The 25,488-nt window shown below is 35.2% G+C and overlaps 1 protein-coding gene across 1 annotated transcript in view; it reads right to left on the minus strand.

Moving 5' to 3' along the window:
• acap3b (ArfGAP with coiled-coil, ankyrin repeat and PH domains 3b) overlaps positions 1-25,488 on the minus strand; it is a 235,515-nt gene that overhangs the window by 145,790 nt on the left and 64,237 nt on the right. Inside the window, exons 5-10 of the mRNA XM_073825433.1 lie at positions 12,791-12,849; positions 12,516-12,699; positions 9,694-9,738; positions 9,520-9,615; positions 6,212-6,286; positions 3,184-3,195 (exon numbers count right to left, since the gene is read on the minus strand). Of these exons, the coding sequence (XP_073681534.1) occupies positions 3,184-3,195; positions 6,212-6,286; positions 9,520-9,615; positions 9,694-9,738; positions 12,516-12,699; positions 12,791-12,849 (471 nt within the window). The remainder of the gene's footprint in view (positions 1-3,183; positions 3,196-6,211; positions 6,287-9,519; positions 9,616-9,693; positions 9,739-12,515; positions 12,700-12,790; positions 12,850-25,488) is intronic.

Here is a 25,488-nt window from a genome sequence, read left to right on the forward strand (position 1 = left end):
TCATTTATCTGAGAGTAGGCACCTTATTTTTTGAGTGAAAAAATAATTTTTTAATGAATAATTTTCACAATATTAAACAAAAAATAATAACAAATTTGCACTGTTTCTCACACTAGTGTGCTTTAATGTTTAATGAGGAAGTTTGCTTTTAAATGCTTTTATTTTGTACAAAATTGCAAAAAGTTACACTTGTGGTGTTCCCGGGTCAAAAATGACCGGAATTCAAACAAATGCTTATAAATCTGTCATTATGCTATATTATCACCTAATATTGGATTTAATCTTTTTGTATAATTGTTTTCTTTCATTTAGGACTGGTTTTGTGTTTCTATTTGCATCTGATTAATCGAAGGCCTTATTTATCTGAGAGTAGGCACCTTATTTTTTGAGTGAAAAAATTATTTATGAATATTTTCCCCAATATGAAACAAAAAATAATAAAAATTTACACTGTTTATCACACTAGTGTGCTTTAATGTGTAATCAGGATGTTTGCTTTTAAATGCTTTTATTTTGTACAAAATAGCAAAAAGTCACGCTAGTGGTGTTCCTGGGTCAAAAATGACCGGACTTCAAACAAATGCTTATAAATCTGTCATTATGCTATATTTTCACCTAATATTGGATTTAATCTTTTTGTCAACTTGTTTTCTTTCATTTAGGACTGATTTTGTGTTTCTATTTGCATCTGATTAATCGTAATCCTCATTTATCTGAGAGTAGGCACCTTATTTTTTGAGTGATTTTATTTTTATTTTTATGAATAATTAGATTTCTCACAAAATACCTTTGTAAAATATCTTTCTCATATCTCACACACATTTGGGACTGATGAACTATTGATGAACCACTGCTGCATGAAATACGGATCACTTTTTCATCTAAAAGTCAAAGTTGTGCACATAAAATAAATATATTTAGTTTGAACCACATTTCAGATTAACATTTATGTTGTTTTGTTACTCAGGAGAACATGCAGGTTTCACAAATTTGAATGTTTCTTAAAAATGTTTTATTGAGTTTTAAGGAATAAAATCATTAGGATATTAAGTAAAGATCATGTTTCGTGAATATATTTAATAAATTTCCTACCGTAAATATATCAAAACTTAATTTTTGATTAGTAATATGCATTGCTAAGAATTTCATTTGAACAACTTAAAAGGTGATTCTCTCAATATTTAGATTTTTTTTTTGCACCCTCAGATTCCAGATTTTCAAATAGTTGTATCTCAGCCAATTATTGTCCTATCCTAACAAACCATACAGCAATGGAAAGATTTATTCAGCTTTCGGATGATATATAAATCTGAATTTCATAACATTTACCCTAATGACTGTTTTTGTGGTCCAAGATCACATCTCATAGTTTCTATTTTAATAGCGCACACATCCGAAATCAACATGAGAGCTCTGGCGAGAACAGCAAACACATGAAGAGTGAACGTGCCATGCATTGATTTGTTTGGAATATGAGACTAGATTGTACAAGAGCAAGAGTATGGGAGAAAGAACAAGAGAGAGAGAGAAATGTGGGCATGTGAGGTGAACACGTGTGTTTGAGAGAGAATGACGTCGAAAGATCCTGGAAACACTCTTTTTTTTCATTTTGTGACATTTTGGCAGATTCGCCTTTTCCATTATTATTATTATGCTTCATTCACAATGAAATACGAGTTCGCTAAGACTATAAACACAAATTTGAAATGCCGATCTCTGGTTCCACATACAAATGAGGAAATGCAGGAAAATACTTTTTGGTTTTCACTAGAGCTGTGTAAGCTTCTTAGAGATGAAAGTCCCTACACTGCAAAAAATGCTTTTCTTACTTTGATTTTTTGTCTTGTTTCCAGCCAAAATATCTAAAAGATCTTGAATCAGGAAAGATTTTCTAGACGAGTAAAAATGAGTGTCTTGTTTTTAGTAAAAACAAGTCAAAATGAAGTGAGTTTTTGCTTAAAACAAGCAAAATAATCTGCCAATGGGGTAAGAAAAAAAATCTTATTTCAAGCAGACAACTAGATTATTTTTCTTACCCCATTGGCAGATTATTTTGCTTGTTTCAAGCAAAAACTCACCTAATGTTGACCTGTTTTTACTAAAAACAAGACACTCATTTTTACTCGTCTAGAAAATCCTTCCTGATTCAAGATCTTTTAGATATTTTGGCTGGAAACAAGACAAAAAATCTAAGTAAGAAAAGCGTTTTTTGCAGTGTAGTGTCCCAGTGACACAAAAGCCCACGGCTGAAGATGCAGGTTCAGCCTTACATGCCCTTGACAATCTCAAAACCCCTTTTCTTTTTTTTTTTTACAATACGTGTTCTCCAAAAATTGCACATAAACTAAGGTTAATCCACGATACTGCTGTATAAACATCTAAAACATACATCAAATTGACACCAGCTGCTGTGAAATGTCTTCATTGGTTCATTGTCACCACAAGCATTGAATGTGATTTAGTGCTGTTCCTGTCTCCCGCTCCTAAACACACTCACACTGATCACACCGAATGTGGCATGTGACGCCACAGAGCCATTCTTTATAGATCAGCAATCAATGCATCCCTAAGGCTGACTGAACTACCTCAAAAACACATTTGTTGGAACCTAAAATGGAAAACATGATGTGATCTTGTAGCAGCTGTTTGCTAGCAACGAAAATTATATTACCTAAAAGCACAAATGGATAAAAGCATCTACAAAAAGCAGAAATGCAAAATGGTTTAACACAAAGATGCACCAAATTTCATTGTGCATTTAGAGGTCACAGTATTGTAATATATTGTATGGAAAATAGAGTTGTTGTTTTTTTTTAAATTTTAATTACATGTAATTCTGTTATTACATTAATGCTAACTTTATAAGCAACTAGTAATAACTAATAAATGACAGATATATAAATAAAACATCCTATTTCGTCTAAAAAAACTAAATTAATCATTTTAAATACTACAAATGAGCCACAACAGCATACTTTACTATACTGTATCAAATAAGGACTATTCATTAATATTGTTATTGAATTATTTACTGTACATTAGGCATCAGTATGATACTTTTAAAATGTAATTATGTATGTAACTAAAAAATAAAATCTTCATTTTTTTACCCTGGTTATTGCCATTTTTTGTCTATAACTAGAACAACAATTCGACCTGTGAATTATGAGAAAACAGACTCACCTGCATCAAAGTCTGGATATGGGCGGCACAACAGACAGTTAGGAAAAGGAGAAAGAAAAATTAAATTAATTACATGTTTTTCAGTCCTTTTTACAATAGGCTTAGTAGTTGTTCGTGAGTCCCTTGTTTGTCCTGAACAGTTAAACTGCCTGCTGTTCTTCAGAAAAATCCTTTAGCTCCCACAAATTCTTTGGTTTTTTAGTGTTTTTGTGTATTTGAACCCTTTCAAACAATGACTGTATGATTTTGAGATCCATCTTTTCACACTGAGGACAACTGAGGGACTATTACAGAAGGTTCAAACACTCACTGATGCTCCAGAAGGAAAAACCATGCATTAAGAGCCGGGGGTGAAAACTTTTGAAATTTGAAGATCAGGGTAAATTTAACAAATTTTGTCTTATGGGAAACATGTAAGTAACTTATGTAGCCTCTGAAGGACAGTACTAAATGAATAAAATATGATATTTAGGCTAAATAAGAACAAATTACACATTCTCTATTCTGTTCAAAAGTTTTCACCCCCAGCTCGTAATGCATTGCTTTTCCTTCTGGAGCATCAGTGAGTGTTTGAACCTTCTGTAATAGTTGCATACGAGTCCCTCAGTTGTCCTCAGTGTGGAAAGATGGATCTCAGAATCATACAGTCATTGTTGGAAAGGGTTCAAATACACAAAAATGCTGGAAAACCTAAGAATGTGTGAGACCTGAAAGATTTTTCTGAAGAACAGCAGACAGTTTAACTGTTCAGGACAAACAAGGGACTCATGAACAACTATCACTAAACAAAAAACACAGCTGTGGATCATTCAGGTAACAACACAGTTTTACTACACTATTATTTTCTCTTGTGGACTATATACGTGAAATATCTTAATCAGGTCAGTACTAAATAAACAATAACATGCATTTTGTACGATCCCTCTTATTTTGGTCAAATATTCACATTTTGCAGATTCTGCAAGGGGGATGTAAACTTTTGACCTCAACCGTATTCATAAACAACACACATCCATCATCTTGCTAATTGAGCACATTAGTTATAATCATCAACGCAGCCAAACTGCCACGTCCAGATCTTAATGATCAATGCAAATAGTCCCCGAAATGCCACAAACTTATGATTGATGAGCAACATTTCAAATCAGATTCAATTTTAAATCTGGCAGAGCAAATACACTTGAATCAATACTACTGGAATCTGAACAAAGACAAGCTGAGACAAAGATTGAGGGTCACAGGGAAAAGTCAGAGTGTTTCTGGCCCGGATCTGCTGGCAGAGATGCCCTGCTGGCCTGCAATGAGCTAGCAGATGGATGTTAGAGAGAGAGGGTGTGTGTGTGTGTGTCTTGAGGGCCAAATTCCCAGAGAGATCTGGACAGGACAGGACAGGACATCATCCTTTATTGATATGGTGATGAAGCACTCTGAGCAAACACTCGACATAAACAGAGGAGGTCATATGTAGCTGAAGCACAAGCACATGAGGGGAGAGTGTTTCTTCTGGAAGCATTATCACTAGCAGCCATTTCAGACGAGCTGGCGTTTACATGAACTCTCACGAACCTGACAGCAAAGGCGTTGAGTGACACGACAATATGTGACCCTGGACCACAAAACCAGTCTTAAGTCGCTGGGGTATATTTGTAGCAATAGCCAAAAATACATTGTATTGGTCAAAATTATTGATTTTTCTTTTATGCCAAAAATCATTAGGAAATTAAGTAAAGATCATGTTCCATGAAGATTTTTTGTAGAATTCCTACTGTAAATGTATCAAAATGTAATTTTTGATTAGTAATATGCATTGTTAAGAACCTAATTTGAACAACTTTAAAGGTGATTTTCTCAGTATTTAGATTCATTTGCATCCTCAGATTCCAGATTTTCAAATAGATGTATCTCAGCCAAATATTGTCCTATCATAACAAACCATACATCAATGGAAAGCTTATTTAGTGAGCTTTCATATGATGTATACATCTCAGTTTTGTAAAATTTAACCTTATGACTGGTTTTGTGGTCCAGGGTCACATATTATAATGGGAAGTGTGTCAGTGCTTCAGAGGAAATACTGTCACCTGCAGCTGATTCTCAGCAGAAAAACACTTCCTACCCATTTTTATTTTAGGATTAATAATTCAGTCACACCTACATCTGTCAAACCAGATTAAATAGACCATCTAAAGTATGGGATGGGTTTCATATACCATTAACGTCACCCAATCAATGGAAAGAGACAGTTAGATGAGAAGAAAGAGATATAATAAAGATTTAACAGCAGATGACAAAAAAGTAGGGATGCACCGAATGTTCGGAAGCATTTAAAACTGTCTGAGAAAGATGCAAAAAATCATTACTTGGCTAGGGTTCAAGTCCAAAGCGCAAGGAAAATCTGCTAATGACAATCATTTATTAATAAATCTGCTGCTGTCAGCAAAAAGCAGTATTGAGGTCCTCTTGTGAGTTTCGCCAAAATAAAAGTCACCATTCATAAATGTTAGTATTGTCATTTTACTGTTGTTCTGTAAAATAAAATAGAGTAACACAAAAATAATGACAATCATTCCAACAGCTCTATTAATACATGTATTCTAACATTCTCCTTTGCTCAGCAAGGCTGCATTTATTTGTGCATTAAAAACACATGCCTGATTCAAGAAGGGGGTCTTAAAAATGTCCAAAGAATGTTATTTTACTAACTTATTCATTTTAAGTTCAATTGTGCTTTGTTGATAGGCTATAATGTCTACTAGAATGTTAAAAATGTTCAGTTTTAAATAAATATTTTTAAATAGTTGTTTTGTAATTGATTTTTTTCTTTGAAAAGCAAGACAAAACTGTAAAAAGCAAATATTGGCTATTTAATTAATGCGATGGTGAAAAAAATTGGCAAATTACATGGGGGAAAACTCGAAAAAACTATTTTCATTTCGGTGCATCCCTACAAAAAGTACTCAGTGGACAAGAAAGATACAAGGCATGGAAACAAAGGATGCAGTGAAAATATACAAGTAGCAGTTCTCACTCTTTGCTGTATGGTGGCATGTTTGTGCTCCATCTCTCTCTTCTCCATCGCTGAATCTATGACCAGCTGATCCAACTGAAATATAAAGACAAACACGACTGTTGTGGGGGGAAAAAAGATGACTGGAGTATGTTTTACTAGAAAACAACAATTTACATATACTTTGTGCCACTTTCTGTTTTTGTAATTATTTGTTAAAAAATACTAGCAAAATGTTAAATGTATGCAAACATCAGTGGTCATCAAACTGCATTTGCAAAAACATTTAACCTTTGACAATGCGACATGGCAAAACAGTATTTAGTAGAAGACAATACAATCATCACTTTAAATTTTGTTATACCAGCCTTGATTACATCAGCAAAAAATGCTGAGTAAGTTAATAAAGTCTAATAAAATCTACTAAAATATAAACTTTATTGTTTCGAATGACATGCAGTGATGAATCATGCAAATAAGACTTTATTATAGGGCTGCTAGACTATAGCAAAAATCATAATCGTGATTATTTTAGTCAATATTGTAATCATGATTATTTAACATGATTATGAGTGGGTCCAGAACTTTATATGATTGATTAATTTAAAGACAGCAATAAAATAGAAAAGAAAAAAAAAAAAGATACAAATTAGTTTTTTTTCTGGAAATTTAATGTAATTAAATGAATGTAAAATTAAACAGCATAAAACATAAAACAGTCTTCACTGTAGGAATTCAACATGCTTTGTTTCTAATAAAAAATACAAAAGTCCCTTCGTCGAGAGCAGTGAGTGATTTTGTCTGTCTTTTGTTGTTTTATTAACATTAAGCACAGAGACAGCAGAAGGAATATTACTTGTGGCCGCTTTAAGAGCTGCATGGATCCAATATACTGTTACACACGGATTTTCATTCTCAACTCTTTACGTTAATTTCAGACATAACTGATGCAGATTTACACGAATAATCACCAAACGCTGCATTTTGACATATTTGCGTGCAGTGTTGGGGAAAGTTACTTTTAAAAGTAATGCATTACAATATTGAGTTACTCCCTAAAAAAGTAACTAATTACGTTACTTAGTTACTTTTAATGGAAAGTAATGCGTTACGCTACTTTTGCGTTACTTTTTAAATCTGGGCAGGGCTTGCTTGTTTGTTTTTAATATAAAAAGTTCTATTTTTGGCAAATGTAAAAGCTTTTATACACCAAAAGCCTTAGAGAAAAGTAAATTGATGTCTATACAGTAGACCACAGAAGACAAAAAAATCAACTCTTCAGCAATAAAAAAAGGGAAAACAAATGTTAGATTATCTTGAGTAATTTTTGCTCATTAGTATGGATGAAAAGGATCATCAAAGGTCGGCAGCAAAGACATCGGTTAATAAAATGGGATTAAATACATAAAGGATATTTGTATTATTTAACATATTTAATTATTGCAGGTTTGCATTGAATTTCAGTGTTTTTGTTAATTTTGAGGAATACTGTATCTGTTTTTTTTAGTGAGTGAGATGAATTAATGCATGTTCACATTTATTCTAGAACTAAAGTAACATCTTACTCACAATTTCTCTCAACATGAGGACAGGAGAGCTTTTAATCAATAAATGGGGGGAAAGTAACTGGCGTTATTTGAAAAAGTAACTCATATTTTTGTTAGTCAATTAAAAAGTAATGCATTATTTTACTAGTTACTTGAAAAAAGTACTATTATTACATAACTTGCGTTACTTGTAATGCGTTACCCCCAACACTGGTTGCATGTATTTGACCGTTCAGGTACGCATCTTACGCTAAACGTTCATGTCCATGTTCTGTTCCGAACACATACACAGAACAGCGCAAATTCTCTTTCGTGCTTTTAAAAACACAACATCGAATAAACATTAATAAATCAAGCACGTCCCATTTTATGCAAGTCACGTTACATGATTTTACTGATTTGCAAGTGAAATTGGCTTTTTATAAAGAAGCGAAAATGCACAAAGGGGGCGGAATTGGAAGCAATAATCGTTTTATCTCGATTATTGTATTTTCATATTTGAAATCGAAACTGAATTTTTATTAATTGCACAACCCTACATTATTAATTAAGTAAATGGGATGAATTTTATTTTCAGCTTGTCTTTAAGCCTGTCTGAGACAGATATAATGTGCCTGTTACCCTGCTGAAAATAACAGCATATTGTGGTTAGGTATGTTTTGGTGCTGGGATGCTGGTTTTAGCTGGTTTATGCTGGTCCTTTGCTGGTTTATGCTGGTTTTAGCTGGTCCTTTGCTGGTTTATGCTGGTTTTAGCTGGTTAATGCTGGTCCTTTGCTGGTTTATGCTGGTTTTAGCTGGTTTATGCTGGTCCTTTGCTGGTTTATGCTGGTCCTTTGCTGGTTTATGCTGGTCCTTTGCTGGTTTAAGCTGGTTTTAGCTGGTTTATGCTGGTCCTTTGCTGGTTTATGCTGGTCCTTTGCTGGTTTATGCTGGTTTTAGCTGGTTTATGCTGGTCCTTTGCTGGTTTATGCTGGTCCTTAGCTGGTTTATGCTGGTCCTTTGCTGGTTTATGCTGGTCCTTTGCTGGTTTTATGCTGGTCCTTTGCTGGTTTATGCTGGTCTTTGCTGGTTTATGCTGGTCCTTTGCTGGTTTATGCTGGTCCTTTGCTGGTTTAAGCTGGTTTATGCTGGTCCTTTGCTGGTTTATGCTGGTCCTTTTGCTGGTTTAAGCTGGTTTATGCTGGTCCTTTGCTGGTTTATGCTGGTCCTTGACCAGCAACATGACCAGCATTAACCAGCAAAGAACCAGCATAAACCAGCAAAGGACCAGCATAAACCAGCTAAAGACCAGCAAAGAACCAGCATAAATCAGCAAAGGACCAGCATAAACCAGCAAAGGACCAGCATAAACCAGCTAAAGACCAGCATAAACCAGCAAAGGACCAGCATAAACCAGCAAAGGACCAGCATAAACCAGCAAAGGACCAGCATAAACCAGCTAAAGACCAGCATAAACCAGCATAAACCAGCTAAAGACCAGCATAAACCAGCATAAACCAGCTAAAGACCAGCATAAACCAGCTAAAACCAGCATCCCAGCATCCCAGCACCAAAACATGCCTAACCAGCATATGCAGTTTTTTTCAGCAGGGCAACCTCATGGATAGACGTTATCCCTCATTTTCGCTCATTATGCCCGTATTAATTTGGAGCCTGGGGCTCGTCGCCGTATGTCCAGCATTAGGCACAGGTGTCTGGGAGAGCAGGTGAACAGAGGGCTCTAATGATGTCGGTTAATGAGATCCTGATCCTGGAGGACAGGTGTGTAGATGTGTCTCACCTCAGCAGCCAGCTTCTTCATGTAGGGGTTGATCTCGTCCAAAAGGTTGAAGCCCTGATGGAAGAGACTGTACTGAGCTTGCATGAACGACAGCATCTGTGGAGGAGAAGAAACGCTCAATACAGAAAACTACAGAGGAGGAGAACTCCGGTTTATAATGGCATTTGAACTCACCGAATCCAAAATTTCAAATTTCTTTTTGGCCTGAAGAACGTTGATCTGAAAAAGATATCAAGAGAAGAGCAGTCAGTTTTAGGTGATTCTGACAGAAGTATATTGGGTTACTATTTCACCACAAAGCTGCTAGTATTATGATCAAAACAAACTACTTTTGGCACAGCAAGATCATAAGGGACTTTCGGGGCTCCTGGCAGTGGCCCCAAATCCATTCTTGACACTTTTAACTTTTAATAACCACATTTTTATGTTTTAGACTTTAGGATATGAAAACAAGCTAGTCCTTGCTGTGTCTACTTACATGTGTTAGTCTAGTAATTACACATGACCCTGCTCCACACAGTGGCCATTAGGGACACTACAGCTTATTTTTGCCCTATATTTAATAGTCTTGTAAAACAGAAATGTCTCAGACATCATAAGCTTACACTCTAAAAAAATAAAGGTGCTTCACGATGCCATAGAAAAACCTTTTTGTCTAAATGGCTCCATAAAGAACCTTTAACATCTTCATGGCGAAAGAAGGTTCTTCAGATTATTTTTGTGGAACCAAAAATGGTTCTTCTATGGCATCGCTGTGAAGAACCTTTTGAAGCACCTTTATAAGAGTGTAGGACACAATATAAAGACTTTACAGTCAAAAAGCACACCATTTTGCATTTGGTTTGGGACACTTAACCAAAACCGCATAGCCATTCATCTAGTCAACCAAACAAGTTTCCTAAAAACAAAACACGGATAGACGCTAAAATGGTCGATAGAAATAATACAATTCACAGCCTTCACAGGACACAAGGCCTGGAGAGAACAAAGGAGGTCACATTATGCTATGAAATGTGAGCTAATGAGGGTTGTTGAAGATGGGAAGGAGCAGTCAGGTCCAATCCGTCAGACCGCCGCTGCGAGTCCCGGAGGCTGTTTCAGAGTCAAAATAGCATCCAAGACTGTCCAGAAACTGACATAGCTTTTATGAAGAAGGAAAACCCATTTAATCCCACAACAAAGGCTTTCATTGTAAAAGCTCTAAACACTTTACTGACTGATGTTTCGGTGCACTTCCTGCAAACATGGAAAAAAAATGGTCTCAATTAAATATTTCCTGTTTATTTCCTGTTTGCACCATGAGACGACGAAGGTTGCATCAAAGTTCCAAAACACAAGGCTAGTAAAGCATGTTAACATTTACTGTAGATATGACAAAGATTTTGTGTCTAGTATTAATATATAAATTCACTTATGTTCAGTTTTGTCAAGTGTGGTCATAGGATGAGTAAACATGGCATAACAGTGAACTTAGGTATGCATTATAAATCCAATGCAGTTGTTTGTGAAGATTGCACTAAAATGTTGCAATGACAAAACATTGCACTAAATCAAAAGTTCAAATTAGTTAGAATATTGATGTTGCAATACTGGTAGCACTAATATAACAATTTGATGATATGTGTTACAATAAAGTTACAATTTTGAAATACGTTGATGATATTTTAGTCTTTTATCTTTTATAATTTTAGTATTCCTTTCAATGCTGCATTGGGGTTTATTTTGCATAATAGTAACCCTAGAATGTAATCAGACAGTTTAAAATAGCTGGGCTAAAATATATAACCATTCTTATGACTGGAAAAATATGTTAATTCAGTATACATTTGTGACCCTGAACCACAAAACCAGTCTTAAGTCGCTGGGGTATGTTTGTAGCAATAGCCAAAAATACATTGCATGGGTCAAAATTATTGATTTTTCTTTTATGTCAAAAATCATTAGGAAATTAAGTAAAGATCATGTTACATTAAGATTTTTTGTAAAATTCCTACTGTAAACATATCAAAATGTAATTTTTGATTAGTAATATGCATTGTTAAGAACTTAATTTGGACAACTTTAAAGGTGATTTTCTCAGTATTTTGATTTTTTGCACCCTTAGATTTCAGATTTTCAAATAGATGTATCTCGGCCAAATATTGTCCTATCCTAACAAACCATACATCAATAGAAAGCTTATTTATTGAGCTTTCATATGATGTATATATCTCAGTTTTGTAAAATTTAACCTTATGACTGGTTTTGTGGTCCAGGGTCACATATTATCCCACCAGTCACAATTGTGACCAACTACAAAACACAATTTTTCACAAACTTTTCCAAAAAAAATGTTCCAAAAATAATTATTGATTATTTCAAAGAATTACTAATGACAAAAGATTTGGATATTTTCATGTCTGGGAAAAATTTGGGATTCAATTTTTAATTCGGGATGTCTTAGGCCTAAATTTTAAACACAACTGCAGTGTAAATATATTTTTGTGAGTTTTAATTCTAAAAAATGTTCCACTATTTTAATTTTTTGGTCTATACAGTAAAAGTTAATGGGGTTCAAAACAACACTGGAACCTCACTGACTTTCTTCAAAAATAGAGAACGACATGAGGGTGATTAAATGATGACAGTTGTCATTTTTGAGTGAACTCTACTTTGTTTTCATTGTTTTGGAGATTTAAATGTAATTGTATTAAAGTGATGGTTCATCCAATCCTGTCATCATTTACTCCCCTTCAAGCTTTTCCAAACCTGCAAGATTTTTTTTTTCTCTTCTGCTGAACACAAAAGATATTTTGAAGAATGTTGGTAACTAAACTGATGGTGGTCCCCATTGACTTTCATTCTATTTTCCCATACTGTGGAAGTCAATGGGGACCATCAGTTATTTGGCTCCCAACATTCTTCAAAATATCTCCTAGATGCTCATGTTTGCTAACTGAGTAAATGATGACATAATTTTCATTTAGGGGTTAAATATCACTTTTATTGTGAAATACCTGTAAGACGTAGTCCAGGGCGAGATGTCGGAAGCACTTCCGGGTCGTGATGAGGGCGTTGGTGGCTTCTTCCACCTCGTGAGGTTTGTTGCGAGGTGCCTGTGCGTTCTTCACCTGGGCGATCTCCATATCCTCCCGCACCTTATCGAACTGCTTCTTCGTCTCTTTAAACTTTCGAACATCCCTGCGTATTGACACATATTGCAGGGTAAGACACTCATCAGAAAGGGAATAGAATCCAGAAACAAAGGCAGGAGAAAGAAGAAAGGACTCACTCTTTCACGAAATTGTGCAACTGTTGCTTTACGGATCTCTGGGCCTGGTCGAAAAGGATCTGTAAAAGATACAAAAGGAAAATAAATGTATTGGTTTCAAATTGAAAAATACTTACAGTATTTTGTATAAAACAGGGGTCAGTGGAAACGGGTAGGACTTTATGTCTTGGTTGTTGCCTAATTGGTCAGATAAGATGTAGTGGTGTGTCCTTTGTGAAGGAACCTTTTAAGCAAACAAAAACAATAAAATCTAATTTTACACGAATGGCTCTCTCTTTTGAAGTATGGGACCAAATTTTGCCTTCGTAGACTCAATACATCTCCTTTAGTGAATGAGATTTAAAAACGTCAAATCAACTGAGACCCACTGATAAAGCAAATGAGCAATTATTCAGTTGTTCAGTTTAGCATGTGATTCAAATCTAGTTCTCAATTCAGTCTTGTGAATAATTCAATGACTCTGAAACTAATAACACTAAAAGACACACGCTTGTCGCCACCTACTGCCATAACCATGTCGATTACAGAATGAGCAACGGAACAAGTCATTGATCATTGGGATGAATTGAAATTGACAACTAGTATGATGAGCCGAAATAGTCTAAATTCCTCATCACTGTTCAAATTTTTGTGGTTTTTAAGGTTTTTAAGATTAAAAATGATAAATGAATACTTATGCAGTAATGGCACATTAAAAATGGATTCATCTGTTCCTTTGAACTTTCCATTGGTTAAAGTATCCTGGAAATAAATGGTTTCCAAAAAATGAAATAAGGCAGCACAGCTGTTTTTAACATTGATAATTATAAGAAATGTTGCATATTAGAACAGTTTCTGTTCTGAGAGAAAATGTGACACTGAAGACTACATTTTAAAATATATTAAAACAGAAAGCAGTCATTTTAAGGGGAGACACTGCAGGCAAAAATGGAGTTTTTTCATGCACCTATAGTGTGAGATTTTGGGCTTTTTGGTTTTTCATAAAGAGTTTTTACAGACTAGTTGAAAGAAAACACACAAAGACACTGTTAAGTGTTTCTTTTATAGCACTTTATCTATTTGTGTCAATAGATTTCAATTAAAATGTATATTTTTAAAGGCCATTTTCTCAAAAAGAGTTTTTTCTCCTACACTGAGCCATAAATCTCCACTTCAGTAGCACTTACACACACCAAACTTAACATTTTTATTCCTGGCTATATTCTGAAGGTTTTTACAGAGGGATTTGTTCATTTTTAATTTGCTTGATTTTTTTTTTTGTACAAATATAGTGTTTCTTGTCTGTTCTAAGTTTTTTCTGAATTATGTTGTGACAAATGAGACCCAAAATGCCCTCTGTAAAAATGCAAAAAAATAAATAAATAAATAAATTAAACAAGAATTTCATTAAATAATGGCTCATTTGCATATTTAAACCTAACATTTTAGAAAACTTGTAATACAAAACATGTTTGCAATTATCAATGTAATCAATCAACTGGGTAAGTAAGGTGATAGCTATTAATTTTTTACCCTATTCACCTGTAGTGTCTCGCCTTAAACTGTAATAATATTTCACAATATCACTGGTTTTGATCAAATGAATGCAGACTTGGTGAGCGTAAATCAATAGTTATCAATCATTGCCATTACTCAATTACTGTTCGGCGCACTACAGAAAAGAAGATTTTGCATTTGCATTTGCATTTATTGAATAGAAACAATTACTTAAATGTAAAAATGTAAATTATGCTAAATTAAGACCAGTTTTTAGTGAGAAGCATTAGGCAGGCAAAAGCCTTTGAAACACATTAAGACCAGTCTGGCTGCAAGCACTCTGAATAATAATGGTGCACTTCTCTCATATCACCAGCAGATGGCAGAGCAGCTGCAGGTCTGTGTTTGTAAACCCAAAAAACTGCACCAGAGCCCCACACCCATCCCACACTCTCTCTCACGGTCAGTCACAGCGGGCAACTGGAGGTCAAGGGTTAAATAGGTCACAGATGCATTGCGCAGGACAGGCTCTGGGAAAAGGCAAACAATGGCACACACGAGAATACAGTGCACATGCTCATGGAGTCAAACCCTGGGGGTTTTGCACAGAAAACCTCTCATGGAAGACTGCAAGAATGAAGGTATGTCAGTGCCGGCGTCTGTCACTGTAGATCATATGTGACGTCAGCTGAACGAGACCAGAGGAAAAGCTTTACGCTGCAATCATCTCGATTCAGGTCACAAACGCAGCGATAAGCCGCAGTGAGAGAACATGTGACAGAGCATGTCACATGAAACAGGAGGGCAACATGTCTTCAGGGTAAAGCTGGCATGTGAGGAAGAGAGAGAGAGGGAATACAGGGAAAAGGGGAAGCACACAAGCTTAGACGTTTGCATTTTGCACGGTTTCATCAATTCCCAGCTTTTGCATTTTACAAAAGACTAGGCTAGAATCAGCGTTTTCTATCCATCCACCTCAAACATCCTAATTCTCTCATGTTTACACTCAATTTTATTATCAGCATAGTATGAACCATATTTTTCTCTTTACAGATTTATTCTGGACTCTCAGTTTACGCTAATTAGTCTGTCCATAAGGTGGCAACACTGACCCAACAGTAACAAGTCGAAACCACAGACTGTTAAAAAAGATGCACTGCAAAAAATGCTTTACTTACTTACATTTTTTTATCTTGTTTCCAGCCAAAATATCTAAAAATGCTTAAATCAAAAAGGATTTTCTAGACACGTAAGAAAAAAAAACAGAAAAAAAGGTCAAAATTAAGTGAGTTTTTGCTTAGAACAAGCAAAATAATCTGCCAATGGGGTTAAGAAAAAAAAATGTATTTCAAACAGAATACAGGATTATTTTTCTTACCCCATTGGCAGATTATTTTGCTTGTTTTCAAGCAAAAACACTTAATTTTGACTAGCTTTTTCTGAAAACAAGACAATTTTTATTAGTCTAGAAAATCCTTCTTAATTTAATTTTTTTTTATATATATATAAACAAGACAAAAAGTCAAAGTAAGAAAAGCATTTTTGCATGGTGGATTTCTCCATGTCCTTCTGTAGAAAAATCAATCCTAAACATGCCATGGCTGCTGTCATCTTGTGCTGGTGACGTCATTTGGAGGCAGAGTCTTTGGTGATGGTGAGGTGGAGTCGTGGTATCAAGGTTGTGCCCAAATTCCTGCAAACGCAGTCACAGGCGCATAATAATGATGCCACACCCCATTATTATAGCGTCAGATAACTCACTAAACTTATTAGCAAAACAAACACTAGAACATTTCTCAGCATGATAATGAGTACTAGCTAAAATGACAGAAACAATGCTCTGGAAAATTTTTATTTGAAGTGTAATTCGATTTTCTTTTTAGTTTTAGGTCTCAAGTCTCATTTGTTTACAAGAAGAGGGCGGGGTTTATGACCTTTACAAAAGTGAGCCACCAGGGGGAGATTAAAATGTTTTGTCCATCACATTTGTAGTGTTTGCCAATTTGGGGATTTTGTCACCAAATCTAGCAATGTTCTCGTTGCTGAGATTGCTTTTTGACAAAGAAATCTTTTCCCAATATTTACATTTACACAATAGTTCTTTCTGGTCCTTCAATCTGATTAAAAATGTGATATTAGAGTCCAACAGAATTCAAACAACCGTTTCACCTTTGTACTTCTGGCAGCAAATTTCATGGTGGACGCCCAAATCCACTAAAATGTATTTATATATATTACCATTTTTGTGTCACAGAATGCAGTTTAAAGAGGTTTTCAGGCAATAATGTACTTGTTTATAGTTCAAACACGCAGTTCGTTAATAAAGAAAACGTCTATGTGAAAATTTGCATCAACGTTTTCAGAGATGTGAGCTCCTGGGCATCAGCGGCCGTTCTGTGCTTATGATCTTCTCAAGAATCAAGATCTTCTAGAATTTACCGCTGGCTTCGCTCTACAGTGTTTAAACATGACAAATAATTCATTTTGGGTAAGTCTTACATGCAGTCTTTAGTCTCATTAATCTATTATTTGTTCCAGAGCACATAGTTTAGGCAAAATCTCATCATGTTTATGTAAATTCAAAGTATAGCAAAGCGCTGCCTGTGGACTTTTGACTGAATTGCCTAGCAACTTTTATTGAGGCGAATTAGTAACGGAGGCTTGGGCTCAGGTGATAAACTATCAAACTGAGATGTGATTCTGTGTAATATTGTGAGTAGACATGATATTCGGCAATTTTTTTGGCCTTAGCTATATTTCATTGAAGGTATTTGGCAACACTGCACACTTGGTCAAAACTAAAATGATGAGACAGAACAACTACTGGAGACACAACAACAAAAACGTTGATGAGCACAACTCAACTTTAAACCAGGATAACGACATTATTGGTCATAACTTCTGGAGAGAAAAAGCGCAGACACTGGACAAAGATGAATCTTTCTAGTGCACCTGTGTTTATAGAATACACTTTGACATTCAACTGTAAGGCCATGTGTCCACCAAAGCAATTCCTGAGGCTAGCATATTAATTGCAATTGGAGTGCAGCATATTTAAACACTCTTACAGTGTAATGAGATGTTAACCATATGTGACCCTGGACCACAAAACCAGTCTTAAGTCGCTGGGGTATATTTGTAGCAATAGCCAAAAATACATTGTATGGGTCAAAATTATTGATTTTTCTTTTATGCCAAAAATCATTAGGAAATTAAGTAAAGATCATGTTACATTAAGATTTTTTGTAAAATTCCTACTGTAAACCTATCAAAATGTAATTTTTGATTAGTAATATGCATTGTTAAGAACTTAATTTGGACAACTTTAAAGGTGATTTTCTCAGTATTTTGATTTTTTTTGCATCCTTAGATTCCAGATTTTCAAATAGATGTATCTCGGACAAATATTGTCCTATCCAAACAAACCATACATCAATAGAAAGCTTATGTATTGAGCTTTCATATGATGTATATATCTCAGTTTTCTGGTTTTGTGGTCCAGGGTCACATATATTTCATGCTGAGCACTGCGTGTGTTTTTTTTCTGTTTGCCAAGAGATGAAAAAATTTTAAAACTCAATGTCACTTTTTACCCACCCGTTCAATCACAGTGGAGAAGAGGTGGCACAAATATCACCTACTGTCACAGAGAAGAAGTAAATATTGCTGTCTCTGAGTATCCACATCTGTACCAGATGTTATCTCTGATAATATCTCTAATATTAATATCCATCACCATGGGTTCAGCAATTTTAGCAAACTGAAGACACTCTGCTGGACACACACTCTAAGCGTACAGGTATACTAAGTGTACTTTGGGCATAAGGGTGCTAGAGGAGCATTTAGCAGACAGGAATGCACAAGATGTTTTGAGGATGTGGAAATAAAGTTTGCATGTTGAATCAAGTCAGCCAAGGAGCACAAAGTGATCCTACAAAACTGCTTAATGGTGTATATCATCTGCTATTGTGAACACCCTGCTGAAAAAAACAGGCTGGTTTTAGAGGAGCTGGTCAGGCTTGGAGATCAGCTAAAACCAGCTACTTCCAGCTTAAACCAGCTAAGATCAGCCAACCACCCTAGGCTGGTTTTAGCTGTTTTTTCAGCAAGGCAATAATGTGTTTTAAACTGTTACATATAACGAAGCTATAGATTGTGGCATTATACAACTTTTTTGTTAGCCTTCGGTTTACAAGTTTAGGATACCAAGCTTAGACCAATAAATCTGCTTGCTTAGGCAATAACCTACACAAACATGTATCAGTTGTTATTATATGCATGATACTTTTTTGTTTGATCAGGCATTACAAACAGCCTACCTAGGTGTCCTAGCTGGACTCGGCAAGCAGACTGAACCGTTTATGACAGAATGGAAGTATGAGTGTAACTTCTGCAAAACAATTTTTTTTTCCTGGCTGGTGTTAAAATGCACTTAGAATGAAGTATTTCCAACCACATAACCTAGCAATGCAGTTTGGGAGTATTTCTTTGAATTACGGTTTCAGGAAACATCTAATCGTTGTAATGACAGAACCTGCGACCACAGTTTGCTATGGCTACTTTTGGGAAACAAACCTCAGATGATGAATCTGCTGCAACACTGTAGCATTGTCGCCCGGGTTTTGGACAAACACCACTCACATTTTCTCCAGATCAAAGTCTAATTAAACAGTTCAGAGCGTGGCATCTGTGTTGAACACTGTTCAATGGAATAATTAACCAGCATGCTTTAGTGAGCACTTAATGATGCCACATTGCGGTCACATCTCTAGACGTCGGCATCACACCTTCTCTTTCACGTTCGCACTTTCTCTGCACTGTGAGAGCTCTCTTTAATTACATTTCACTTCGTCTATCCTTGTTTTACCTCAGATCTTCTCCAGCATGTGAGCGGCACTGACGGCGTGACCTCGGGTGACAGTCTAAGAAAGACGTCAAGAGTCAGAAACTGGGGAACATCTGAATGAGCTGGAGCGAGCGCGTGTGAGAGGAGGTTTAATCGTGGCCTGGAGCCCGCCGTACATGTGTGCTAGAGTCCTTCAGAAAGCACAGACCTTTCATCCAGCGCCAGACGCAAGCACAGAGAGCGCAAAAGTCAGCGAAGCATCACAGTCATAGAGAATCTGCAGCCCTTAAGCAGTGGAACAAAGCAGTAGGATAAGAGTACAAGAGCTTTTTTCATTTATTTATTGGTATTTTTTTGCCTTTTTCTTTGTTAGACTTTTGCTCTTTGCTTTTTTGTTATTAGACAATTGTGAATATGTAAATCCATCATACAACTATGAACTATTGTATCTGTTGCCATTCCTATTATTATTATTCTTTATCCGCTCATCTGTCTATGGCAGCCCATAGAACCGCTTGCGGGAAAGTTATGAAATTTGGCACACTGATAGAGGACAGTCTCATCAATAAAGATAGCAATTTTGGAGCTTCTAACTGAAACTCTCTAGCACCATCACTTGTCCAAAGTGTCACTCATGTTTATGCTAATAACTTTGGAATCATAAGGTCTAGAAGGAAGGCTCCTTGGCTCATGTAGAGTCGAATGAATACCAAAATGTAAAAATCATAAGGTTAAATTTTTCGCTACTTTTAATTTAATTCTCCTAGATAGGTTTGTCTGATTTTGATCAAAATTGGCTCAGATCATCTTCAGACCATGCTGGCAAAAAGTTACGGAATTCAAGTTTATTAGTCAAACTGGTCTCGAAAAACACACAAACGAATTTGACGAAGAGCATGCAAAAATGGATGTGAGGATATATCTCTACAATATTAAGACCAAACTTGGTGTTTGTTATAACAAGCATGACTTGAGGCTACTTGCAGTGTTTTGGCACAGTGCCATCTAGTGGTCAGGAGATATAAAAAAAATGTTTGCTAATAACTTCTAAATAGTTTGGCCAAAAATGACAAAATTACTTTTTAGATTCGGTGCACAATGCAGAATCAAATGATACCAAATTTTCCAATGTCAGAATTTTGCCCTAAAATGCCATATTTTATGATATGAATGCATTGATGTATCATTACGAAACTTAGTATCATCGGAACATCAATACCAATTATTCCATAATTGGCTGAACTTCCTGTCCGCCATTTTAATTTATGTTGAAAACCTACTTTTTCAAAGTCCTCCTAGACCACTAATCCGATTTTCACCCGGATCATGTTCAGACGATGCTGGCAAAAACGTATGGATTTTGTGTTAATACACAAAACAGTTTTTGTTTAACGCATTAACAAATTTGCTGGAAAGATGCCAAACTGCATCTGAGGCTGTATCTTTGCAAAGCTTTGACATATTTACACCAAACTTTATGTGTGCCATTGTCACCTCACACTGACCAAGCCACATCAATTTGGTAACAGCGCCACCGATTGGTCAAGAGTAATAAACCACTCGTTTATCATTACTTAGCAAATTTCCAAAAATGCTAATAACTTTTGATTGCATTAGCCTATTGTAATAAAACTGATCTCAAAATATTCATTGGGTCATGCCAACAACATTGGACCAGTTATGCCATAGTTGTCTTAATTTTGTGTGTATCATTTTGATTTATGTTGAAAATCTACTTTTTCAAACTCCTCCTAGACTGTTCATCCGATTTCACCAAAATCAAGTCAGATCTTCATCAGACTGTGCTGACACAAGGTTATGGATTGTGTCGATAGACAAAACTGTTTTTGTATAGCAATGCAACAAATTTGAGCCATGATGCCAAAATGACTCTGAGGTTTAAATCTGCAAAGCTTTGACATATTGACACCAAACTTTGTGTAAAGTAAAATCATCTTAAAATGGCTTCAATTACTTATTGCTTCAGTTGCTCTGATGCTTGCATAGTGCTGCTTGCAGTTATATTTATTTAATTATAATTTAATTATATTTATGTTATACAGTTTTTTTTATTTAAAACCTACTTTATCTGAAATTGATAATATGAATTATTCCTAAAGTTAGATCTGCGCCAGGTTTTACCATGCAAACAAACAGTGACCTAGTGACCTAATAAATTAGTAACCTAATAAATGTTGAAGGCTAGTGTACATTAAGGAAACAGCATCAGTAAAGAAGATGTGTGAAGGGAAAAAAAAAGACATTATTAATATGAATATGGGTCACTGTTTGTAGTAAAATTAAATATACTACTTAAAGACAGAAAAGTTTGTTTTAAAGCTAGTTTGTTTTACATTTTTCTAAAAGTCCATTACTAAATGAACACAAAAAGCCTGAAGAGAATGGCTGCTCACGGAAAAGCAAACAGTCGCATCCGAATGTTCCAGACTGGCATGAGGAACATCAGATGGTAACCTCCTTTTCTTTGGAGCAGTAATGGAAGTGACACGCTCTGGAGGCAGACAGCATGTTCAGCACTTGGCTGCAAGCTGTTGGAACGGTCTGCATGTGACTCTGAACTGCCTGCTCAGCTTTTGACTTCCTGCGTAAAGAAGAAAAAAAAAACTGTTCCATACGAGACCACTTTACAGAGCCCGGCTGCCAAACGTCTGGGCCGTTCATGAACTGTATACTTAAATTAGCTTAATTCAAAAAACGTGTTGCAGAAAGCACGCTGGGACATCGCAGGAAGAGAACGAGATCAATAACGCCGGTCAAAGGGTTCTGTGTTGCTTTCAAGTGGAAAGAAAGTAAACTGGGTTTCAGAGCCTCAGTTGTGGTAAGGCAAAAATGAAAATCTTGAAACGATAAAGAGTATCAGCCAAGTCTCACTTCTGGAAATGTATACGTTTACATAATGCAGCAATAAGGGAGTTCTGGAGATTTTAACAGGAAGCAAAATGCAAATCGATGCCCTTAAAAGGCAACTATGAACTGTGGTTAAATTTATACGACAGCTAGAACTTCACAAGTTAACAACAGTCTTCAACCGCATATTAAGAAAGAAGTTTCATAACATGTTTTATATGATTAGTATCTGTCATTATCAGCTTAACCAAAAACCAAAGGTGTTTCTCAAAACAAAGTACACAAAGTTTGGACTTCGGACAAGTTCGACTCAGAAGTATGAATTCATTAGAACAGGAGAAAACAGGTCAAACTAAGAACATCAGCGCAATTGATAATGTCACTCAGCTCCTCCTAGAAATACTTGCCTACTTTGGTTATCCTTATTGTAATTTATATTACAATAAAATGCAGGACCTTGCAATCTTGGTTTACTTTTAAAAATATTAAAATATTAATATAGTTCAGGTTCATGCATACTCGGTCTCTGTGAGCTTGGGTGCATCAAAAAATAAAAGAGAAAAGAAAAAGTCTGTGTATACTTGCCTTACAGACATGAAAGATATATCTACAGTATAGAGAGTGCAATTCAAATGAACTAACTCAAATGGAAAACAACATTCTTAGATTATGTAATCCATATGAAACATGCATACAGGAGCATTACACTGCAAAAAATGCTTTCCTTACTTAGATTTTTTTGTCTTGTTTCCAGCCAAAACATCTAAAAATTCCTAAATCAAGAAGGATTTTCTAGACAAGTAAAATTATTTTCTTGTTTACAGAAAAAACAAGTCAAAATAAAGTGTGTTTTTGCTTGAAACGAGCAAAATAATCTGCCAATAGGGTAAGAAAATTTATCCGTTTTCCGTTTGAAATATAATTTTTTTGCTTACTCCACTGGCAGATTATTTTGCTTGTTCTAAGCAAAAACTCACTTTATTTTGACTTGTTTTGTTTCTGAAAACAAGAAAATAATTTATACTTGTCTAGAAAACAATTCTTGATGTAAGAATTTTTTGATATTTTTGCCGGAAACAAGACAAAGTAAGAAAAGCATTTTTTGCAGTGCACTACCGCGGAGATGACGAGTCATTGTCGCTGACTTCATCTCTTAACCACTAGTTTATCAACAAGTTATGAAATTGTTAATGCAACCTCCTTTCTGTTTTTACCTGACACATTCATAATCATTACTTCTGCTGGTGTGCTGTGGCAAGCTTTATGTGTGTGCTTGAGTGGTTATTAGGCGTTGTAGGTCATTAAAACCTCATCATTATGACTAAAAGGGTTTATTAATAAACATGCAATTAGTCGACTAATCACCTAAAATGAAAAAAAAAAAAAAAAAACTACTAGATGACCAGAAAAAGTCAGCCCTAGTTTTTAATGGTTTGTGCAAAATGCATTCTTGGATACTTGGCTGACTTAAGTCTGCTCAAGTCAACTCACAAAACATCCTTGATAAAATGGGTGGAGCAAGAACACTAGGAATCAGACCTGAACTTGGCTATTGAAGAACTGTACCTGGCCAGCAACTGATGACATTTCACAAATCCACAATAACAGAAAAGAATGCAGCCCTAGAGATGAAATGTAACATTTAAAAGCATCAAAATTTTGAAGATAAATGCTAGATATCAAAATAAGCACTTTCAAGTATCTGACATTTTTTTTGTTTGTTTAAAACATCTCACAAACGCTACATCTCTAACACAGCTCCCTATGTTGTGAATTGGTAGACACAAATACAGGCACTAACAAGAGCTGCACTCCAAAAAACTCAGAAATATGAAACATCCTCAAATTACTCAGCATCAGAGAAAATGAAAATCAATATTTCAGTACATGAACATACTGTAGTGAGGAAAACTCACAGGAGCCAATGACATTGGATGCCATTGGCGACAAAATTGGTGCAATGCGTCTTGAGACTGATATATGCATATTCAAAAATAGACTATTATAATCTGCCCAGAAATGAGTCTTAAAGCAGTGTAGAGGTTGTTATAACATCCTGTTATCACCTTTAAAATCACAAGTGAAAAACATTCTCTCATTACTCACTCCCTCATTTCTATGGGCTCTTTTTCACACTCCTCACTGCCAAACAGATAATATCAGTAATTACAGTCAGTGGGGAGGCAGTGAGGCGTCATTTCAGCAGGTTAGTTCAATTTATGACTGTCTGGATTCCAACAACTCAATAAACTGTAAAAACAAAACAGAGCTATTTACACTGCCTGATCAAAAGACACATAGGCTTTCATTCAATTACTGTAATTAGTATAGATTTACACCATCCATGCTACAAGTGCACCAATGCATCTTACTTTGCTTAAAAGGTCTTACAACGAAATCAATCTTTAATAGGCGATTGTCATTTGCATTGGCACTGAATAAAAATAGAATAAGTGTTCAAACTAAAATGATATTTGCTATTATTATTGGTCAGTAAGTAAATAAATGTAAAAAATCTGCCCTCCACCATCTAGAGACATTGATTCACAGCATCCAGGGACTTGGCTGCGATGGGCGTCCTGGAGTTATGAGGCAGACAGATTAGATCCAGAGTAAAATGGCCAGGAGTTAGATTTATAGAGTGGCAGATTAACAGCTTTGACCCGAGAAGAACAGGAGAGAGCAGGAACAAGAGGAGTGAATTAAAGTAATGTTCTTTCAGCACACAGCCTTCATCTGTCGTTTCTCCCATAGACAACAGCTGCTCTGTGTGACCCAAGCATGAACATAGAAATGTATATATTTATATACACACACACTGCCGCTCCAAAGTTTGGGATTTTTAAAGACATTTCTTATGCTCATCAAGGCTGCATTTATTTGAATAAAAATACAGAAAAAAAAGTAATATTGCGAAATGTTATTTGAATTTAAAATAACTGTTTTCTATGTGAATATATTTTAAAATGTAATTTATTCTAGTGAGAAAAAGCTGAATTTTTAGCATCATTAGTCCAGTTTTCATTGTCACACGATCCTTCAGAAATCATTCTAATATGCTGATTTATTTTCAATGTTAAAATAGTTTTTTTTTTTCCCAGAATTCTTTTAACAAATAAAAAGCTAAAAAGAACTGTGTTTATTAAAAACAGAAATCTTTTGTAACATTATAAACTACCATCCAAAAGTTTGGAATCTTTCTTTATTTTTAAGAAATTAATACTTTCATTCACCAATTATGTGTTAAATTGATAAAAAGAAATAGCAAAGACTTATATTGTTAAGAAACCCTTAAAAAAAATCACAAGTTTCAAAAAAAAAATATTAAGCAGCACACGTTTCCAACATTGATATTTAATCAGTATATTAGAATGATTTTTGAAGAATGAAGTAATGGCTGATAAAAATTCTGCTTGCATCACAGGAATAAATTATATTTTAAAATATATTAACATAGAACACCATTATTTTAAACTGTAATAATATTATGTTTTTTTCTGTATTTATA

Source organism: Garra rufa, chromosome 20, assembly GCF_049309525.1.
Source record: "Garra rufa chromosome 20, GarRuf1.0, whole genome shotgun sequence".
NCBI classification, from domain to species: domain Eukaryota; kingdom Metazoa; phylum Chordata; class Actinopteri; order Cypriniformes; family Cyprinidae; genus Garra; species Garra rufa.